The 18,230-nt window shown below is 42.0% G+C and overlaps 1 protein-coding gene across 2 annotated transcripts in view; it reads left to right on the top strand.

The window, feature by feature from the left end:
- The first annotated feature begins 909 nt into the window (after positions 1-909).
- The window catches only part of rif1 (replication timing regulatory factor 1), a 92,383-nt gene continuing 75,062 nt past the window's right edge, over positions 910-18,230 (top strand). For both annotated transcript variants that reach the window (XM_041200481.1, XM_041200480.1), the window contains exons 1-3: positions 910-1,134; positions 16,956-17,084; positions 17,765-17,843. In XM_041200481.1, the coding sequence (XP_041056415.1) occupies positions 16,972-17,084; positions 17,765-17,843 (192 nt within the window). In that variant the 5' untranslated portion in view covers positions 910-1,134; positions 16,956-16,971. The remainder of the gene's footprint in view (positions 1,135-16,955; positions 17,085-17,764; positions 17,844-18,230) is intronic.

The raw sequence follows: 18,230 nt of genomic DNA, 5'->3' as shown, positions 1-18,230 counted from the left end.
TCAACTTGTCCCCCACCCCCCTTTAAACCAGTTTATATTTCACCGCTCTTCTATTTTTCCTTAGTTCTGTTAAGAGTCACACGGGTTCCAAACGTTAACTGTGTTCCTCTCCACAGATGCTGTCAGACCTGCTGAGATTTTCCAGGTATTTTTATTTTTATTTTGGATAAAGTGGCATTCTATCCCCCTAAGTTGTTAAATACGGTGAATAGTTGAGGCCCCAACACAGATCCTTGAGGGACACCACTAGTCAAATCCTGCTAATTGTAGTAACCCCACCGCTCGGCCGATTTCCTAACCGTGACAATAATTTGCCTTCAATCCCATCCATGAGCTTCAATTTTGACCGACAGGCTCTCGGATCAAACGCCTTCCAGAAGCCCATATCTAACATTCCTGGCCGTGCTGCCGATTGAGCCCTTAGGAAGGTAACTTACAGCACAGGTGCAAGAACTAAAATACATGTTAAGGTTTCACTCTCCAGCAGGGGATTTTCACAGGAGGCGCGCAACGAGTGCAGTCGATGGACGAAGGGGGAGAGTGAATCCTCCTTCCCCCAAAAACGTCCTAGACACAAACTTTCACAGACGAGACGAGACGAGACGAGACAAGCTCTCCCGGCGCATGCGCGCTGACAAGCGGTCAACTTTCAGAGGCTGGGCTTCCCAACTCTTTATTCCGTGATTATTGTAATTTTTTTTACCGCCTAGCTAACTTAGTTGTCTATTTTTTTTTGGTAATCACCGTTCGGATAGTTTTATTTTCCTGAATAAAATCAATAAATTTTGTGCGCGTGCTGTAGGTGTTGTGGGACAGGGAGGCTGGTTGGTTGCGGGGGTGAAAGGTCGTTACCCAGGCTGCTTGGCCCCTTTGGCGCGAGGATTTTTTTTCCGCCGCCCCCTCCCTCCCCCCCCCCCGCTCTTCTCCCTCCTCATCGCGGGCTCGCGCCAGCGGCTTTTGCTTGGCAGTCAGAACGGAGGGGAGCGGAGCGGAGGGAGGACAGGCAGGAGTGAAGGGGGTGGGGGCAGTTAGTGTCCCTTGTCTGTCTTCCCGAACATTCCTTCAGCGTGGGGGCCGATTGATCGCATAGCCGTTCGGAGCGGAGCCGGACTATGTGCGGATAGAAGAGGCCAGGTAGGGCGGCGTGCGTGCGTGCGTGTTGTGTTGGGTGAGCCCCGGGCCTCCTCTCTCTCTTTCCCATCAACCCCCCCCCCCCCCGTGCTGAATGACTGGGTGACGGACCTAACCCCGGCCTCTTCCCCTTCCCTCCATCTACTCTCTTCTCCCCTCCCCCCCAAATCTCTACCTACCCACCCCCCTCCTCAATTAGTCCCACTGCAGGCGGAACTGAACAAGCAGCCGGGGCCTGGGGAGTCTCTGCGCGTTTTTGAAGTTACCACCCTGTGAACCGAGAGTGGAAACTTTCAATGCAAAAAAAATACACCCCGCATTGGGTGCCCTGCTTTTATTGATATCTTCAAATCGGAAATAGGTGCCTTAACATCATTACTGAGTTTATTATTTTTGCTTAACAACATGTTTCAAATTTCCACGGGCGCTTTGGAGCTCAGTGTATTTCCACTGTGGCTGAAATTTACACAAGGTCCAACTCAACGATAACTCGCACTTTTTGTTTATCTCGCTTTTGTTTGGCTTTTTTTTTCAGATGGCTTTCCTTTTCAAACTCCCAAGTCTTGCCTGGAATATTAGACCATCAGTCCTTGTGTGGTATCCTAAACTTAAGGTTTAAATGACGACAGGAATCAAATGAGCCACAAACCACTTTCTCAGAAACTAAATTATAAATGAAGCTTTTTGAATTACTTCTATATAGGTTTACTTCAACTTGTGTGAGAAATATAGAATTATTTTCAAATCTGCCTCCATGTGAGTGATGGGAAATATCAAGGCCCAGTAGTGATCACCTTTCTTTGCTAATTTACAAGCCTATAGATTACATGGGTAGGGAAATTGAGCTTCTGGGAATGGAAACAGATGGGATGAGGGCAGTAATAAAATTAAGGGAGAGGGTTGTCTTGTGAGATAAATTCCTTTTTAAATGAAGTGGCAAGGAAACCAGTAAATCTATTCACCATAGTTGCTGTAATATCTATATAATAACTGGCCTGTATTTTTTGAGTAACCAGCTAATAGTAATGGAGTGAATGGATAGAAGATTGATTAACTGACAGGAAGCAAAGAGTAGGACAAATGGGGCATTTTCAAGTTGGCAGGCTGGAGTTTGTGGAGGGCTGCAAGGATCAGTGCTGGGTCCGCAGCTATTTACAATATATATTAATGACTTAGATGAGATTGAGAGTAATGTATCCAAGTTTGCTGATGATGATAAAGCTAGGTGGGAGCGAAGCCTGTGAGGAGGACACAGGTTACAAAGAGATATAGGCATGTTAAGTGAGTGAGCAATGAGGATGGAATCTAATGTGGGCAACTGTGAGGTTATTTACTTTGGCAGTAGGAATAGAAAAGCAGGATATTTTTAAAACGTGTAGAATTTGTAATCGTTGATTTTTCAGAGAGACTTGGGTCACTTATACAAAGAACATAAGACATAGGAGCAGAAAGTAGGCCATTCGGCCCATCGAGTCTGCTCCGCCGTTCTATTATGGCTGATAAGTTTCTCAACCCCATTCTCCTGCCTTCTCCCCGTAACCTTTGATCCCCTTACCAATCAAGAACCTATCTATCTTGGTCTTAAATACACTCAGTGACCTGGCCTCCACAGCCTTCTGTGGCAATGAATTCCATAGATTCACCACTCTCTGGCTAAAGAAGTTTCTCCTCATCTCTGTTCTAAAAGGTCTTCCCTTTACTCTGAGGCTGTGCCCTCGGGTCCTAGTCTCTCCTACTAATGGAAACATCTTCCCCACGTCCACTCTTTCCAGGCCTTTCAGTATTCTGTAAGTTTCAATCAGATCCCCCCTCATCCTTTTAAACTCCATCGAGTATAGACCCAGAGTTCTCAAACATTCCTCATATGTTAAGCCTTTCATTCCTGGGATCATTCTCGTGAACCTCCTTTGGACCTTCTTCAGGGCCAGCACATCCTTCCTGAGATACGGGCCCAAAATTGCTCACAATATTCTAAATGTGGTCTGACCAGAGCCTTATAAAGCCTCAGCAGCACATCCCTGCTTTTATATTCTAGTCCTTTCGAAATAAATGCCAACATTGCATTTGCCTTCCTAACCACTACGCCCACCTGCAAGTTAACCTTAAGAGAATCGTGGGCTAGGACTCCCAAGTCCCTTTGCACTCCAGATTGCAGGTACAGCAAGCAAGTAGGAAAGCAAATGGTGTGTTGGCCTTTATTTCAAAAAGACTGGAGGACAAGAAAGCCTTAGCACAAATGTATAAGGCTTTGAAACACATTTGGAGACTAAATGTACTCCATATCTAAGGAAGGATATACTTGCCTAGTACTCAGGGAAGGTTCATTGGATTGGACAACCCTTTAATCCCAGAAACCAATGATAGGTCCATTTACTCAGACTATATTCTCTTGGATTTAGAAGAATTAGATGTGATTTCATTGAAACCTACAAGATTCTGAAGGGCTTGACAGGGTAGACACTGGATGACTGTTTCTGCTGGTTGATTATTTAAGACTGAGGTGAGATTTTTTTTTAGATGGTTGTGAATTTTTGAAATTGTCTATCCCACAGGGCTTTGAATATGCCATCACTGAGTACATTTAAGGCTGAGACAGATTTTGATCTCTCAGGGATATAGGAGCAGGCAGGAAAGAGGAGTTGAGACAGTGTCAGCCATGATCCTATTGAATGGTGGAGCAGGCTCAAGAGGCTGTAAAATCTACTCCTGTTATTTTTTGAGTGTTCCATTTGTTGGTGTTTTCTAGAAGTCTCACTGCTAATTTGGAAGACATAACCATCACTTCATATCCCTTCTAGCAATTTTGTTGGATACTGAAAGGCACATTGATTGATTGAGACTCCAGACCAGTCAAACAGTTGGTAAAAGCAGAGATATTTGGTAATAATTGTCCATCCATCACAGGTACTAAAGCAAAATAATTCAACAGAAAATGATTCATATACTCAACAGGTTAGGCAGCATCTGTGGAGAGGGCAGTGGAGTTATGACTTTTTTGTCAGCTGCTACCAGTGCTGCTTTTTTGTTTTGGCCTTTCATTAACTAACTCCTATTGCTTTGGTCCCAATTGTTCAAATGCTGTTCTTGTTACTTTGCTGTACTGGCTGCCAAGTTCTCCTACTCTACTGTGACTGCCCACTCTGCCTGTATCTTGACTGCAACTTTAGAGAAAAAGTAAGATTTAAATGGGTATGCAGGCTTATTGCATTGGGTTTGCAGATCAGCTGATTATTTCAAGGACCTTGCAAGACCACTTCCTGTGCAGTTGCCTTTGGAGCACCCTCCAGTGTATCCTTGCTTCCCTCTGTTTGCTCACTTGCATGCTATCCTCACAGCATTATCCATAGCTATGAATTTAGGGCCCATAGGTACAGTACTACATTTGGCTTCACTGCAATCATATCTGTGTTGTGAGATTATCTCTCCAACATAAGCCGTCAATGAGTTAGAAATCCCTCAATTCTATGTTAGGAAGACAAGCTATTATTCCCTTCCTATAATTAAATGTACAAAACTTGCACACTTGCCGCCAACATGTCCCTCGCCTGTTGCTCATTCAGGTTGAAAACTCCACGTTAAAAGCAAAAAGCTGCGGATGCTGGAAATCCAAAACAAAAATAGCTGGAAAAACTCAGGTCTGACAGCATCTGCGTTAGCTAAATGTTAGTTAAATGTTAACTGTATTCCTCTCCGCAGATGCTGTTAGACCTGCTGAGTTTTTCCAGATATTTTTGTTTTTGTTTTTGTTTTGAAAACTCCATGTGTCAGGTTAATATCCTATTCAATCTATCACCTAACTTCCACTTCAAAACATTAATGTCGCCGCCCTTGCTTTACGCTTGTGACTACTGAAATCATAATTCATGCTGTGTTTTTTCTTTTGTGTCCTTGATTTTTCCAGCATCCTTTTGTCAACCTTTCATCCACCTTACTTATTGGTTCCAACTTATTCAACGCTCAGCTACCAATATCCTGTTCCCCACACAATTCCACTCTGTATGCCCCCATTGATCTACACTGGCTCTGTCCCCCCAAGCATTAAATCCCCAATGTCACCTTCAAGATTTTTCCATGGCCTTACCTCTGTACATTTGCAATCTCTTCCAATCTTTGTCCCAACCCCTCACCCTTTTGATCTTCTGAAGTTGACAGTTCATTATGTTCCATGTGTGCTTGCGTATACTGCACACACACACGCACCTAATTCCATCGGTGCCTGCTCCCATACTCTTGCACCTCTGTCGTCTTGCCCAATCTTTCTGACTAAACCGTCAGCCATCTTATCTTTTCACCAAGGTGAAAGGTTTGTTCCCTTTTATTGTTCCTCCTTTACAGTTCCTTGGGATGTTTTCTCAATATTATGGAGATGCTATATATGTTCAAATTGATGCTGTATTGTCACCTCTTTTGCCCTTATTGTTGGTCCTCTCAGCTCCTGTTTGAACTCTCTCTCTGCTATCCAGTTCCCATCCTCCACTGCACCATGCGACATCCAAGTCCTTGCTGACCATGACTGACTGCTAGTTATTATATTGATTTCATGTCATTTTTGCAAACTTTTTTTCAGATTTTTATTCCTTTGGTTCCCTGACTCTGGTCTCCTGTGCTTCCCTCTGAGACTGCTGTATTGTTGGCAGAAACTACAGCTGTCTTAGCTTGTCTCTTTGGATCGCCTTCCCTTGACCACTTCATCTTGTTATTTCTCTCCTTCCCTTTAACACACTCCTCAGACCTGTCTTTATATTCAACCTTCGAATCATCTCTTCTAATCATTCAGCAGCAATTTTTGTGACCTTTTTATGCCTTCAGCCATTTTCTACATTAAAGGCACAATATCGATGGAAATTAATAACTTCAGTTATTACCATGAATCCTGTTCTCAGCTTCTCCTTGCCATTCTATTATGGCCTAAGCTGTGTGCTATCTTTTCTCCTCTTACCCCATTTTTTCTCTCATGTGTCATCTCCCTCTGGTCCCTATTGCAAGGACGGCATTGTTTTGTTGTATCCATGGACCATATCAACCAAAGAAATATGAGAGCTGTACTGTGAGATTGGAAGGCATCCAGAAGAAAGGAGAAACAAGAAAAGACTTGCAGAAGTGTTGGATAAGTGTTGTATGACAAGAAGATTGCACACAGAGAAAAAGATGGAGAAAGATGTGGGGGTGACCTTGGAAAAGAAGCAGTGGAAGTTACAGAAAGACACCAATTTTTGGAGGACATAACTGCAAGAGCTCGATTAGTAATTCTACAAATTTGCATCATTATATGTTTACCAAATGAATTGTAACCTTAATTCCTGGTAGAGGAGGTAGGGCAACATGCAACTTATTGTGCACATTTTTTATTTGATACAGACTGAAATGTCACTTCTAGCCAAGGATATGTCATGAGCCTTCTTACATTGATGCCCATGTAGCACTAAATTAGGTATAGCTAATCAGTTGCAAGATACTTGATGAATTTAAACAGGTCCAAAAGATTAGCACCATGATTTAGTGACAAATTTTTAAAATGAAATAACTGAAATATTGATTGGCACGGAAGCTTGTTGTAAGCTTTATTAAGATGGACAATAGAAGTCACTTCATGCAATTTACTCTAATGAAATGCAGTCACCTGCAGATCTGCAATAATTCCTTACCCAATAAACCAGTTAAATATAATGGATTTTGCACACCACGGTTCATTTAAATAGTATTGGTGTGAAGTGGTTTTGCTTTGGTCGTGGTGTCAGTGAAACCTGAATCTACTGTCTGGGGGAAGTTGACACTGAACAAAGCAGTGTGAGACGTTCTGAAGGATTGTTGATCCATTTTCCTTTGGAGTTATTTTGGCTCTATGTGCCCATTCCACAACCAGCAATCAGACAGAGTCAACATGGTTCTGTAAAAGGGAAATCATGTTTAACCAATTTATTGGAGCTCTTTGAAGGAATCACATGTGCTGTGGATAAAGGGGAATCGACAGATGTACTGTACTCCGTTTTCCGGAAGGCATTTGATAAAGTGCCACATCAAAGGTTATTGGAGAAAGTAAACTCATGGTGTAGGGGGTAACATATTGGCATGGAGAGAAGATTGGCTAGTTAACGGGGAGCAAAGTTGGCATAAATGGATCTTTTTCTGGTTAGCAGGATGTGATGAGTGGTGTGCCACAGAGATCAGTGCTGGGGCCGCAATTTTTTACATTTTATATAAATGACTTGGATGAAGGGACCAAAGGTATGGTTGCTAAATTTGCTGACGACACAAAGATAGATAGGAAAGTAAATTGCAACGAGGAGGTAGGGAGGCTACAAAGTGACATGGGTTAAGTAAGTGGGCAAAGATTTGGCAAATGGAGCATAATGTGAGCAAGTGTGAAAATGTTCGTTTTGGTAGGAAGAGTGAAAAAGAAGCTTATTATCTAAATGGTGAGAGATTGCAGAGCTCAGTTTCAGAGGGATCTGGGTGCCCTGGTGCATGAATCACAAAAGGTTAGTATGTAGGTACAGGAGTAATTAGGAAAGCTAATAGAATGTTATCATTTATTGTGAGGGGGATTGATTGCAAAAGTAGGGAGGTTATGCTTCATTTATACAGGGCACTGGTGAGACCACCTGGAGTATTGTGTACAGTATTTAAAGAAATATGTAAATGCGCTAGAAGCAGTTTAGAGAAGGTTTACTTGACTAATACCAGGAATGGGTGGATTGTCTTATGAGGAAAGGCTGGACAGTTTAGGCTTGTATCCACTGGAATTTAGAAGAAAAAGAGGCAACTTAATTGAAACCTTTAAGATCCTGAGGGGTCTTGACAGGGTGGATGTGGAGAGGATATTTCCTCTTGTAGGAGAATCTAGGACTAGGGGGTTACTGTTTAAAAATTGTTGCTCATTTTAAGACACATGAGAATTTTTTTCTCTTGAGTTGAGGCTGTGGAACTCTCTTCCCCAAAAGACAGTGGAAGCAGACCTTTGAATATTTTTAAGGCAGAGCTAGATAGATCCTTGATTAACAAGGGCGGGGGTGAAAGGTTATTAAGGGTAGGCAGGAATGTGTGGTTGAGGTTACATTCAGATCCGCCATGACCTTATTGAATGGCGGAGCATACTCAAGTGGCCGAGTGGCCTGCTCCTAATTCGTATGTTTGTATATATGTGTCACTGTTAAGTGATTCTAACTTTGCATGAGTGGCAGAATTATGCAATTTTTTTTGCAGCATTGAGCACATAGCTGGAATTCCTCTTTTTACATGTGGAAATTGAAGTCAATTATTTTTAGCAGCCCTTGGAGGGAGGTAAATGGGGGTGGGGAGACACTCCCTGGGACCTGAGATTCCCTTTATGTGCTTCTCTTTGGCATAGATGAAACTGTGAAAAGTACCCAGTAGGACAATTGTAGGTTTGACTTGCAAACTTGGGTTGAGTCTCAGACTATTTTGAGCTGTATAATTTTGGGGTGCTGTGCTAGTATTTCCCATCTCACGTGGCAGTCTTGGGAGCATTATGCTGTAAATATAACACCGGAAGTGTATGGCACTGAAGTTTGCCTAGCCAGACAAATAATCTGAACACATAAATATTAACAACAGCTTAATAACAACAATTTATATTTATATATCATCTTTAATGTAATGAAATGTCTCAAGGCACTTCACAGGAGTATTATAAAACAACAGTAAGGAGAAATTAGGTGAGATGACCAAAAGCTTGGCCAAAGAGGTAGGTTTTAAGTAGTCTTAAAGGAGAAAAGCAAGGTGGAGATGTGCAAGGGGGGAACGCCAGAGCACAGGGCAGAGGCAACTGAAGGCATGGTTACCAATGATGGAACAGTTATAATAGGGAATGCACAAGAGGCCATAATTAGAGGAGAGCATATAGCTCCGAGGGTTGTGGAGTTGGTGGCCTGTTCTTGAATGTTGCCAAAACAAAACTCGTATATCAACCCAGGCCTGGTCAGCAAATATTTCACCCTTCATTTATATTGAAGCAGAGGCTCTGGAATATGTTGAGCACTTTCCATACCTTGGCAGCTATCTCTCTGAAAAGGCCAACTTTGATGAGAAGATCCAGCACTGGGCTAGCTGCCAGCTCGGCCTTCTACAAACTATGGCAGCGAGTGTTTGACAACAAAGACCTTGCAGGTCATCAAAGGTCCTAGTGTACAGAGCAGTTGTTGTCACCATACTCCTGTACTGCAGTGAGACCAGGGCTGTGTATCAGTGACACCTACGAGCGCTAGAGAAATTCCATCAGCATCCTCTGGATTTAATGGCAGGACCGTTAAACAAATGCTGATGTCCTTCTTAAAGGCAGCTCCACAAGCATTCAGGCCAAACCCCTGCAAAATCAACTGCGATGGACTGGACACTGATGGATGGCCAAAAAGCATCTCCCCCGCCAGGTCCTGTTTTCTCAACTCTCAGATGGTCAGTGTTCCAGGGGAGGACAAAGAAAACAAGTCACTCTGAAGCTCTCCTTGAAATGTGGCAGCGTTTACATTAATGACTGGGAAAAGTTTCTACTAATGGTTCATAATGACAGCAACTGGTCCTTCAGGCTGCATTATGCTTTGAGTCCGTACGTAATGGTGAGGTAGAGCAGTGGCAGAGAAGGCAAGAAAAGGAGGCGAATCCTGCATTCCGGATCCTGCTACCTTGTGGGACATCCTGTCCCATGTGCCCAAAGATGTCTCGGTTGAGAATTGGCCTGTTCAGTCACATGACCCATGGCAGAAACCTGTGACCCTGAACAGGCATCATTGTCCAATCGAGTGACAGTCGACAACTGAGTTGGAGGAGATTAGAGATAGGGAGGGGCACGGCCTTGGAGAGATTTGAAAACCAGGATGAAAATTTAAAAATCAAGATGTTGTTTGACACAGTTGTCAATGTCAGTTAGCAAGCACGGGTGATAGGGGAATAGGACTTGCTTAAAGTTAAGACATGAGCATAAAAGTTTTGCTGCTGAGTAGTGAACTGTGTGTGTGTGTGTGTGTGTGTGCAAGTAACGGTGAGTTCTTGTATGGAGAGCTGACATTCCAACCAAGCAGTGTAAATCTGACTAAACAGCTTGAGAGTGGCATTGTAGAGACAATTCACTAACTCTTTATCTGATTACCTTTAATTTCTGTCCAGTTAGCTAACTTTTTTATGCTTGTTGTCCACAAAGCATTCTTGAAAGAGACTTTTTTTTAGAAAGGAGAATTCAGTAACTTCAAACCTATGTGGTATTAATCCAATCTCTTTGATAGCTGTCCAAACATTTTAAGCTCGTTATCTTATTTTATGACCTTTTGAGGCTGTTAATTAGTACCCTGCAATACACTTGGAAAGAAATTAATGAGTTTGATGTCTCAAATACAGATGCTAAGAATAAGGATTGATTTTTTTTTCTCCCCCCCCCCCCCCCCTCAAATTTGTTTTATCTCAGTCTAGACTGTTGCAAACGTTTTATTGTGTATGCATTTTATATAAGGCATGTGCTCAGTTATTTACCTCAGCCACTGAAGCTGGACAAAGGTAATTTGTTTTGCACCTGCTTGTTAGTCTGTTTGTAAACAATACATCTTAAAAAAAAACGACTGGTCGGAATTCAATGAAACTTGGCACACAGGCCCAAGGAAAAACTGATTAGTTTTTGGAAGATGAGGGTCCGGATCCTGGAATTTTTTAAAAAGGATCCATTAACTTTGGGAGGATTTCACTTTTCAGCTTTGTAATTAAGAGCATCAACCAGGCAGGGAAAAGCCTCAAGGTTGACCTATGTCATTATAATAAAGTTGAGTTAACACAGTGTGGCGGAGGTATGCAATCAACTGAATGCCCTCTTGTTATGTATGGTACTGACCATCGACTCAACAGGTCTATACAAGCCGTTCCACTCACCACATGAACCTCCTTCCATCTTTGTTGCATATCACCATATCAGTATATCCTTCTGTTGCGTTCTCCCTCAGGTATGTAACCTGGCCAGCATGCCTTAAATGTGCCCATGCTATTGGCCTCAACCACCCCATATAGCAGTGAGTCCACATTATCACCATTCTGAAGAAAACATTTTTTTCTGAATTCCCTGCTGGATTTATTAATGATTATTTTATGTTTATGGTCTTTAATTTTGGACACTCCCACAAGTGAAACATCTTGGGCAATTGCTGGGATACTTGAGTAATGTTATGTTACATAGAAACCTAGAAAATAGGAGTAGGTCATTCCGCCCTTCGTGCCTGCTGTGCCATTCAATATGATCATGGCCGATCCTTTAATTCAAGTTTATCCATCCTCTAAATAAGGAGGCAACAATTGTAGTTTCTGCACTGATTTTCCAAACACCCCGCTTAGTTGATTTGAGCCATCTAAATGACACCTATAATTAGGTCAAAAGCAAACAAGAAATTAACCCCGTTAAGAACAGGTAATATAAACATACAAAGAGCTTAAATGAAACAACTCCTATCTTCAGTATTGTTATAGGACATGGCACATGTGTTTTAATGCTAGGGAACGAAGGGTCGAGTGAGAAGGAGGAATTGAAGGAAATTGGTATTACTAAAACAGTAGTGCTGATGAAATTAATGAGACTGAAAGCCGATAAATCCTAAAGGGACTGATAATCTACATCCTAGGGTACTAATGGAGGTGGCCATGGAAATAGTGGATGCGTTACTTGTCATCTTCCAAAATTCTATAGGATCTGGAACAGTCCCGGCAAATTGGAGGGTGGCAAATCTAACCCCACTATTTAAAAAAAGGGAGGGAGAAAACAGGGAATTACAGACTGGTTAGCCTGACATCAGTAGTAGGGAAAATGCTAGTCTATTATAAAGTATGCGATAACAGGACACTTAGAAAATATCAATGGGATTAGGCAAAGTCAACATGGATTGATGAAATGGAAATCATGTTTGACAACCTACTGGAGTCTTTTTTTGAGGATAGAATTTTGGAAGATGACAAGTAACGCATCCACTATTTCCATGGCCACCTCCATTAGTACCCTAGGATGTAGATTATCAGTCCCTTTAGGATTTATCGGCTTTCAGTCTCATTAATTTCATCAGCACTACTGTTTTAGTAATACCAATTTCCTTCAATTCCTCCTTCTCACTCGACCCTTCGTTCCCTAGCATTAAAACACATGTGCCATGTCCTATAACAATACTGAAGATAGGAGTTGTTTCATTTAAGCTCTTTGTATGTTTATATTACCTGTTCTTAACGGGGTTAATTTCTTGTTTGCTTTTGACCTAATTATAGGTGTCATTTAGATGGCTCAAATCAACTAAGCGGGGTGTTTGGAAAATCAGTGCAGAAACTACAATTGTTGCCTCCTTATTTAGAGGATGGATAAACTTGAATTAGGGTTCATTAGATTGATTCTTAGGATGAGAGGATTGTCCTATGAGATTGAAGTGATAGAGGCAATTTTCTAGAATTTAGAAAAATGAGAGGTGATCTCATTGCGGTATATAAAATTCTGAGAGGCTGACAGAATAGCTATTGAAAAGCTATTTCCCTTGGCTTAAATGTCTAGAACCAGAGGGAATAGCCTCATTGGCCATTTGGTACTGATGAGATATTTCTTCTCTTGGCACATCTTCAGAATTGTCTGCTTCCAAGAAGTGCAGATACTGTGAGTATATTCAAGGTGGATTTTTGGACCCGAATGGAACCAAAATTTATGTGGATAATGTGGGAAAGTGTAGCTGATACAGAAGATCAGTCATGATCTCATTGAATATGCAGCAGGTTTGAAAAACTGCATGGCCTACTGCTCGTTATATTCATTATGTTGTTTTGTTATTAGTATACAAAGGTGTTTTTTTTATTCTTTCATGGGATGTGGGCATCGCTGTCAAGGCCGACATTTGTTGCCCATCCCTAACTGCCTTTGAACCAAGTGGCTTGCCATTTCATAGGGCAGTCAAGGGTCAACCACATTGGGGCTGGATCCACAGTAGGCTAGGTAAGGATGGCAGATTTCCTTCCCTAAAGGACATTGGTGAACCAGATGGGTTTGTCCCACAGTTGACAATGGTTTCATGGTCACCAGGACTGACCATGATTTATTAATTGAATTTAAATTCCACCAGCTGCCATGGTGGGATTTGAACCATGTCCCCTGACCATTAGCCTGGGCCTCTGGATTACTAGTCCACAGATGTTACTCTTTGTGTTTGCTTCTATTATACATTAGAAGGAATATTCCCAGTTTGGTAAGTGCCTCTCTGGATCCCCTCAAAAGTGCCTCCACCATCTGCAAAACTTTAGTCAGGAGTGTAATGGAATATTCGCTATTTGCATAGGTTGATGCAATTGCAACAATGTTTTATATTCTGTCCAGCACCAAGCAGTTCCCTTGATCAGCATCCTTGCCACTGGAATAAATACCCTCCACTGGCACACTTGGACTGCAATAAATAAGATGTAGAGGATGGACTGAAGCAGCTCACCAAGGTTACTTTGGCAGCACCTCTCCTAAGCCATATTAACTCAGATTCTCGCCTGCAGCCATGACGATTGAGTACAACATTATAGGAATACCATCACCTCAAAGTTTCCCTCCAAGTCACAATCTATCCAGACTTGGACATATGCTGCCATTCCACTGTTGCTGTGTCACTAACTTAAAATCCCTTATTTGGCACCTATTTGGAGGAACACCACCAAAAGGACTGTAGTGGTTTAAAGAGAAGGCCTACCAGAATACCTCGTTATATTTGAAAGCTATATGAAAGGACAGACCATCAAATTAACTGGGACAAGAACAGAATTACCTGGAAAAACTCAGCAAGTCTGGCAGCATCGGCGGAGAAGAAAAGAGTTGACGTTTCGAGTCCTCATGACCCTTCAACAGAACAGAAAGAAGGGATTCAAGATAACGAGAAATGAGTTCTGTGGGGCAGGAGCAAGCTGACACGATCGGTCTACCAGGACAGTTCTGTTTGTGGATTTTGGGTAAGAGGTAGAAGTGGGCCGTCCGAGGTTGGACGAATATCAGGTTGCAAGCTGTGGGAGGAACATCCCCAGAGGAGATGAGGTCAGTGACGGTCCTGGAAACAATGGCTTGATGTTCAGTGGTGGGGTCATGGTCCAGGGAGAGGTAGGAGGAAGTGTCTGCGAGTTGACACTCAGCCTCCGCGAGGTAGAGGTCAGTGCGCCAGGCAACAATAGCACCACCCTTGTCAGCAGGTTTGATGACAATGTCAGGGTTGGACCTGAGAGAATGGAGTGCAGTAAGTTCAGAGAGAGAGAGATTAGAATGGGTGAGAGGAGCAGAGAAATTGAGACGACAAATGTCGTGCCGACAGTTCTCAATGAAAAGATCGAGAGAAGGTAAGAATCCAGAGGGAGGGGTCCAGGTGGAGGGAGAATATTGGAGGTGGGTGAAAGGATCCGTTGAACGGGGAGAGGACTCCTGCCCAAAGAAGTGAGCCCGGAGACGAAGACGGCGGAAGAAGAGTTCAGCATCGTGCCAAGCCCGAAATTCATTGAGGTGAGGGCGTAAGGGTATGAAACTAAGTCCTTTGCTGAGCACTGAACGTTCAGCATCGGAGAGGGGAAGGTCAGGGGGTATAGTGAATACACGGCTGGGATTGGAAGAAAGGGTGGGGACGGAGGGACAGGCAGGGGTGGAGGGTCCTAGATGGGTGTTGGTGTCGATGAGTTGTTGGAGCTTGCGTTCCTTAGCATTTGAGAGAAAGAGAAAAAGTTTCTTGTTGAGGCGTCGGATGAGACGAAGGATAAAATGAAACTGGGGGCATGCGCAGCTTTGAAAAAGGGTACGGCGGTGCTGCTGGAGGGAGAGGTTGAGTGTGTTCATATGGCGGTGCATGGCACTGAGTGTGGATCTCAGAATGTGACGGGAATTAACTGGGAATTCACAGCAGAGAAGGAACCTGAATGTACCACTCTGCTTGTGCTGGCTCTTTAGTGGAGCAAATCCCTCTGCCATGTTCTTCTTAAGTAATTTATCTTCCTCTTCTTTACTGGTTTGTCTGCAGCTGCTTGTAGCTTCAACAGCTCCTTGTAGCCACTCCAGCCAAATCTGCTGCCATGATCACCTGTCTTGTTCTATTTTCTTACATCCACTGTAGCTCGTCTGCAACCACACAGTGGTGTCCGTCATCCAACTACGTCCAAGTTAGCCCCCCTGTTTTTTGTTGTTGCCCTCTAGAAAAGATCTCTAGTTTTTCGCTCCTGTCAAATAGCTGGATGTCACTTTTTAGAGTTTTTTTGCTCTTGTAATCTTCATTTTCTTCTGATCTGGATACGAATTTCTTTTGGAATCCATCTTACCATGCAGATTTCAATGGTCTCTAAGTAAAGATTTGTGGAAGAAAATAATATCTAGGTTTCTGAGGCTTGCAGGAAAGTGGATAGAAAGTAGTATTTAATAGTTTTTGCCTTGTTATGGGCTTATCCTTTTAAATGATCCATATGAAATGACAATTTTAAAAATCTTGTCTTACACCTTTCTGGATGTAAACCTTCACAAGAAACTTTAGAAAACGTGTTCTTTTTAAACCTGCAATGGTCTCTGCTCAACTATTCTGCCCACGAACTACTTGCTGGAAATAATTTTTGCTAACCACCACCAACCACCATTATCCCTCACACCCCCCACCACTTCCCATTGTCACTGACTTCTAAACTGGAGGAAATTTTCTTTTCCTGTTTACTAAAGTTCTTTGTAACTTCATAACCATGAGATCATAATAAATAGGAGCTCGAGTAGGCCATTCGGCCCTTCGAGTCTGCCCCACCATTCAATGGGATCATGGCTGATCTACTTTAGCACCATTTTCCTGCACTATCCTTTTATCCCTTGATGTTTTTAATATATAGAAATCTATTGATCTCAGTCTTGAACATACTCTGAGCCTCAATAACCCTCTGGGGCAGAGAATTCCAAAGATTCACCAGCCTCTGAGTGAAGTGTCAGTCCTAAGTGGTCTGGTTTGCTTATTTTGAGACTGTGCCCCCTGGTTCTAGACCACGCCCCCCCCCCCCACAAAAACATAGGAAACATCCTTCCTGTATCTACCCTGTCGAGCCCTGTAAGAATTTTTTACATACAAAAGAGATCACCTCTTGTTCTTCTAAACTCCAGAGAATAAAGGCCCAAATTAGCCAACTAGTAAACTTCTCTTGGCCACCTTTGTTACAGTTGAATTAGCCCCAAGTATCTCCTCATAACCATATTTTATCATTCTGAGTATCCGAATCTAAGCTGTAAGCTTCTCTGGCCTTTCTACAATGGAAGGGAACAGTATTCTAACAGTATTTTCATCATTGTCTTGTGCTCATCTATTGTAAACTTTTTTGCTCTTGCACTATGTAAAACCAAAATGTTGTTGGTCTTTTCGTTGCTACTTATACTCCCACTTTTATAGAATTATGTATTTACATATGACTTGAGTTCCCTGCTAACTGCTAAGTCTAGGATCTTAATATGTAAAATGAGATGTGGAATTTGAATGGGTAGATTCTGAACTTGTATATTTAACAATAGTTAAAGCTTGGAAGCACTCAGCTATTGGGTTGACTTTTAGCTTTGCAATTTCCTCACATTCACTCTGTTTCATGATTGAATGTCTATTTCCTCACTGCAGAATTCTGTTATGCTCATGTTTGTGTTAGTGAGCAGTATGAGTTTTAACTTAAAAACATACTTTGATTTGTTACTTGTACATAACGTGTAGAAATTTAAATTGTTATAAGCATAAATTTATCAGGATTTATTGCAATATTTTCAGTTTAGAGCTTGGAACTTGGAAACGGCAATGGGAATGGTGAGGGATAAACCAATAACCTCTTTTTTTCCTCTACTCCTGCAGAATTGCTAGTACAAAAATGATGGCTGCTGCTCAGCCAGTAGTTTCTGGTTTGCAGCCACTGTTGGAAACCTTGGAAGACTCATCTATTTCATCCACTGAGCAAGTGGATGCCTATCTTACCATTTCCAGGTCAGTACACAAAGTACTTCACCAGTATGAACTGGTTGGCCCACTGCTGCGTTTGTCAGTTCATTGAGAAAAGATGTCTTACAATGCTTCTGTGCAGTTAGTTTGTTGTGTTGTCATCAGTCTGTTTCTAAAGATTAAAGGCTTTAATGGCACTCAACAAAGTTAAGAATGCCACATTAATTGTGTCATTACAAAAATAGCTGAATGTTAATATATGCATGCAATTGTCTAATCAATGACAATTTCTCTGAAATTGAGTATTTTACTGAATTGTTTCTGCAGTGACAATTGAATTACATTGGAAGAAATGTATTTGAGTTAAAATTTTACCCATCTGCTCCCAGAATGATATTTTGCTGCCTTTTTTTTTTATTTGAAAGAGAAACATATTATTGCCTCTTGGTCCAGCGTGTGCTTCCAGCCTGAAGTGATCACATACTTGTCTTCCTGCTTGAGTCCAAGATTTGTAAAGTAAATGAGCTTGGGGGCTGGTGGCAACTAGTAAAAGAGTGATCCTTAATGGTAATCTCATTTAAACCACAAAGATGGTGCTAGATTTGCAAATATCACATGGGTGCTGGTCTGACTTGCGTAAGTGAAGATTTCCATTTCAAATCTTAAACCATTCTTATCATTGTTCACTAATTGAGTAAACTGGTTGAATTTATCCTGTATTTTAGCCGTCTGAGTGGAGAAGATGGAAAAGAATTTGCTGCTGCAGTTGGCAAACAGTTTACTCGCCTCTGTGAAGCATTTAAAGTAAGTTTAATTTTATGTTTATTCTGAGGTGAAATGCTACGATCAGAGTAATATTAGTTTCACATTATTTGCCTTTCATGGTAGAATTGCTGAAATTGTGTTTTGATAAAATGTATATTAAAATTTTATTTGGAGAGTATACCTCTTTCTACCTTGTTAAGGTCATGGTTTGTAGCCAGTGCCTTAGAGCACAACTGCAAGATGCCTATTTCCAGTCAGTTAATTCGTGATTAGCCTCACTCTCCTGAGTGGAGGTGCCAGATACCTTCCTTGTGGAAGGGAACTTTGTGGGGAGAAGTGTCACTGGACCACTTTAATTGCTAGATTAGGTGGTAGATGGAAAAGCAGCTTAGCTGGGACACCAGAACAATTTGTTTCCCTCTCACC

The sequence above is a fragment of the Carcharodon carcharias genome, chromosome 12 (genome assembly GCF_017639515.1).
Source record: "Carcharodon carcharias isolate sCarCar2 chromosome 12, sCarCar2.pri, whole genome shotgun sequence".
Classification (NCBI taxonomy): Eukaryota; Metazoa; Chordata; class Chondrichthyes; order Lamniformes; family Lamnidae; genus Carcharodon; species Carcharodon carcharias.
This window is presented reverse-complemented; position numbering and strand designations above follow the sequence as displayed.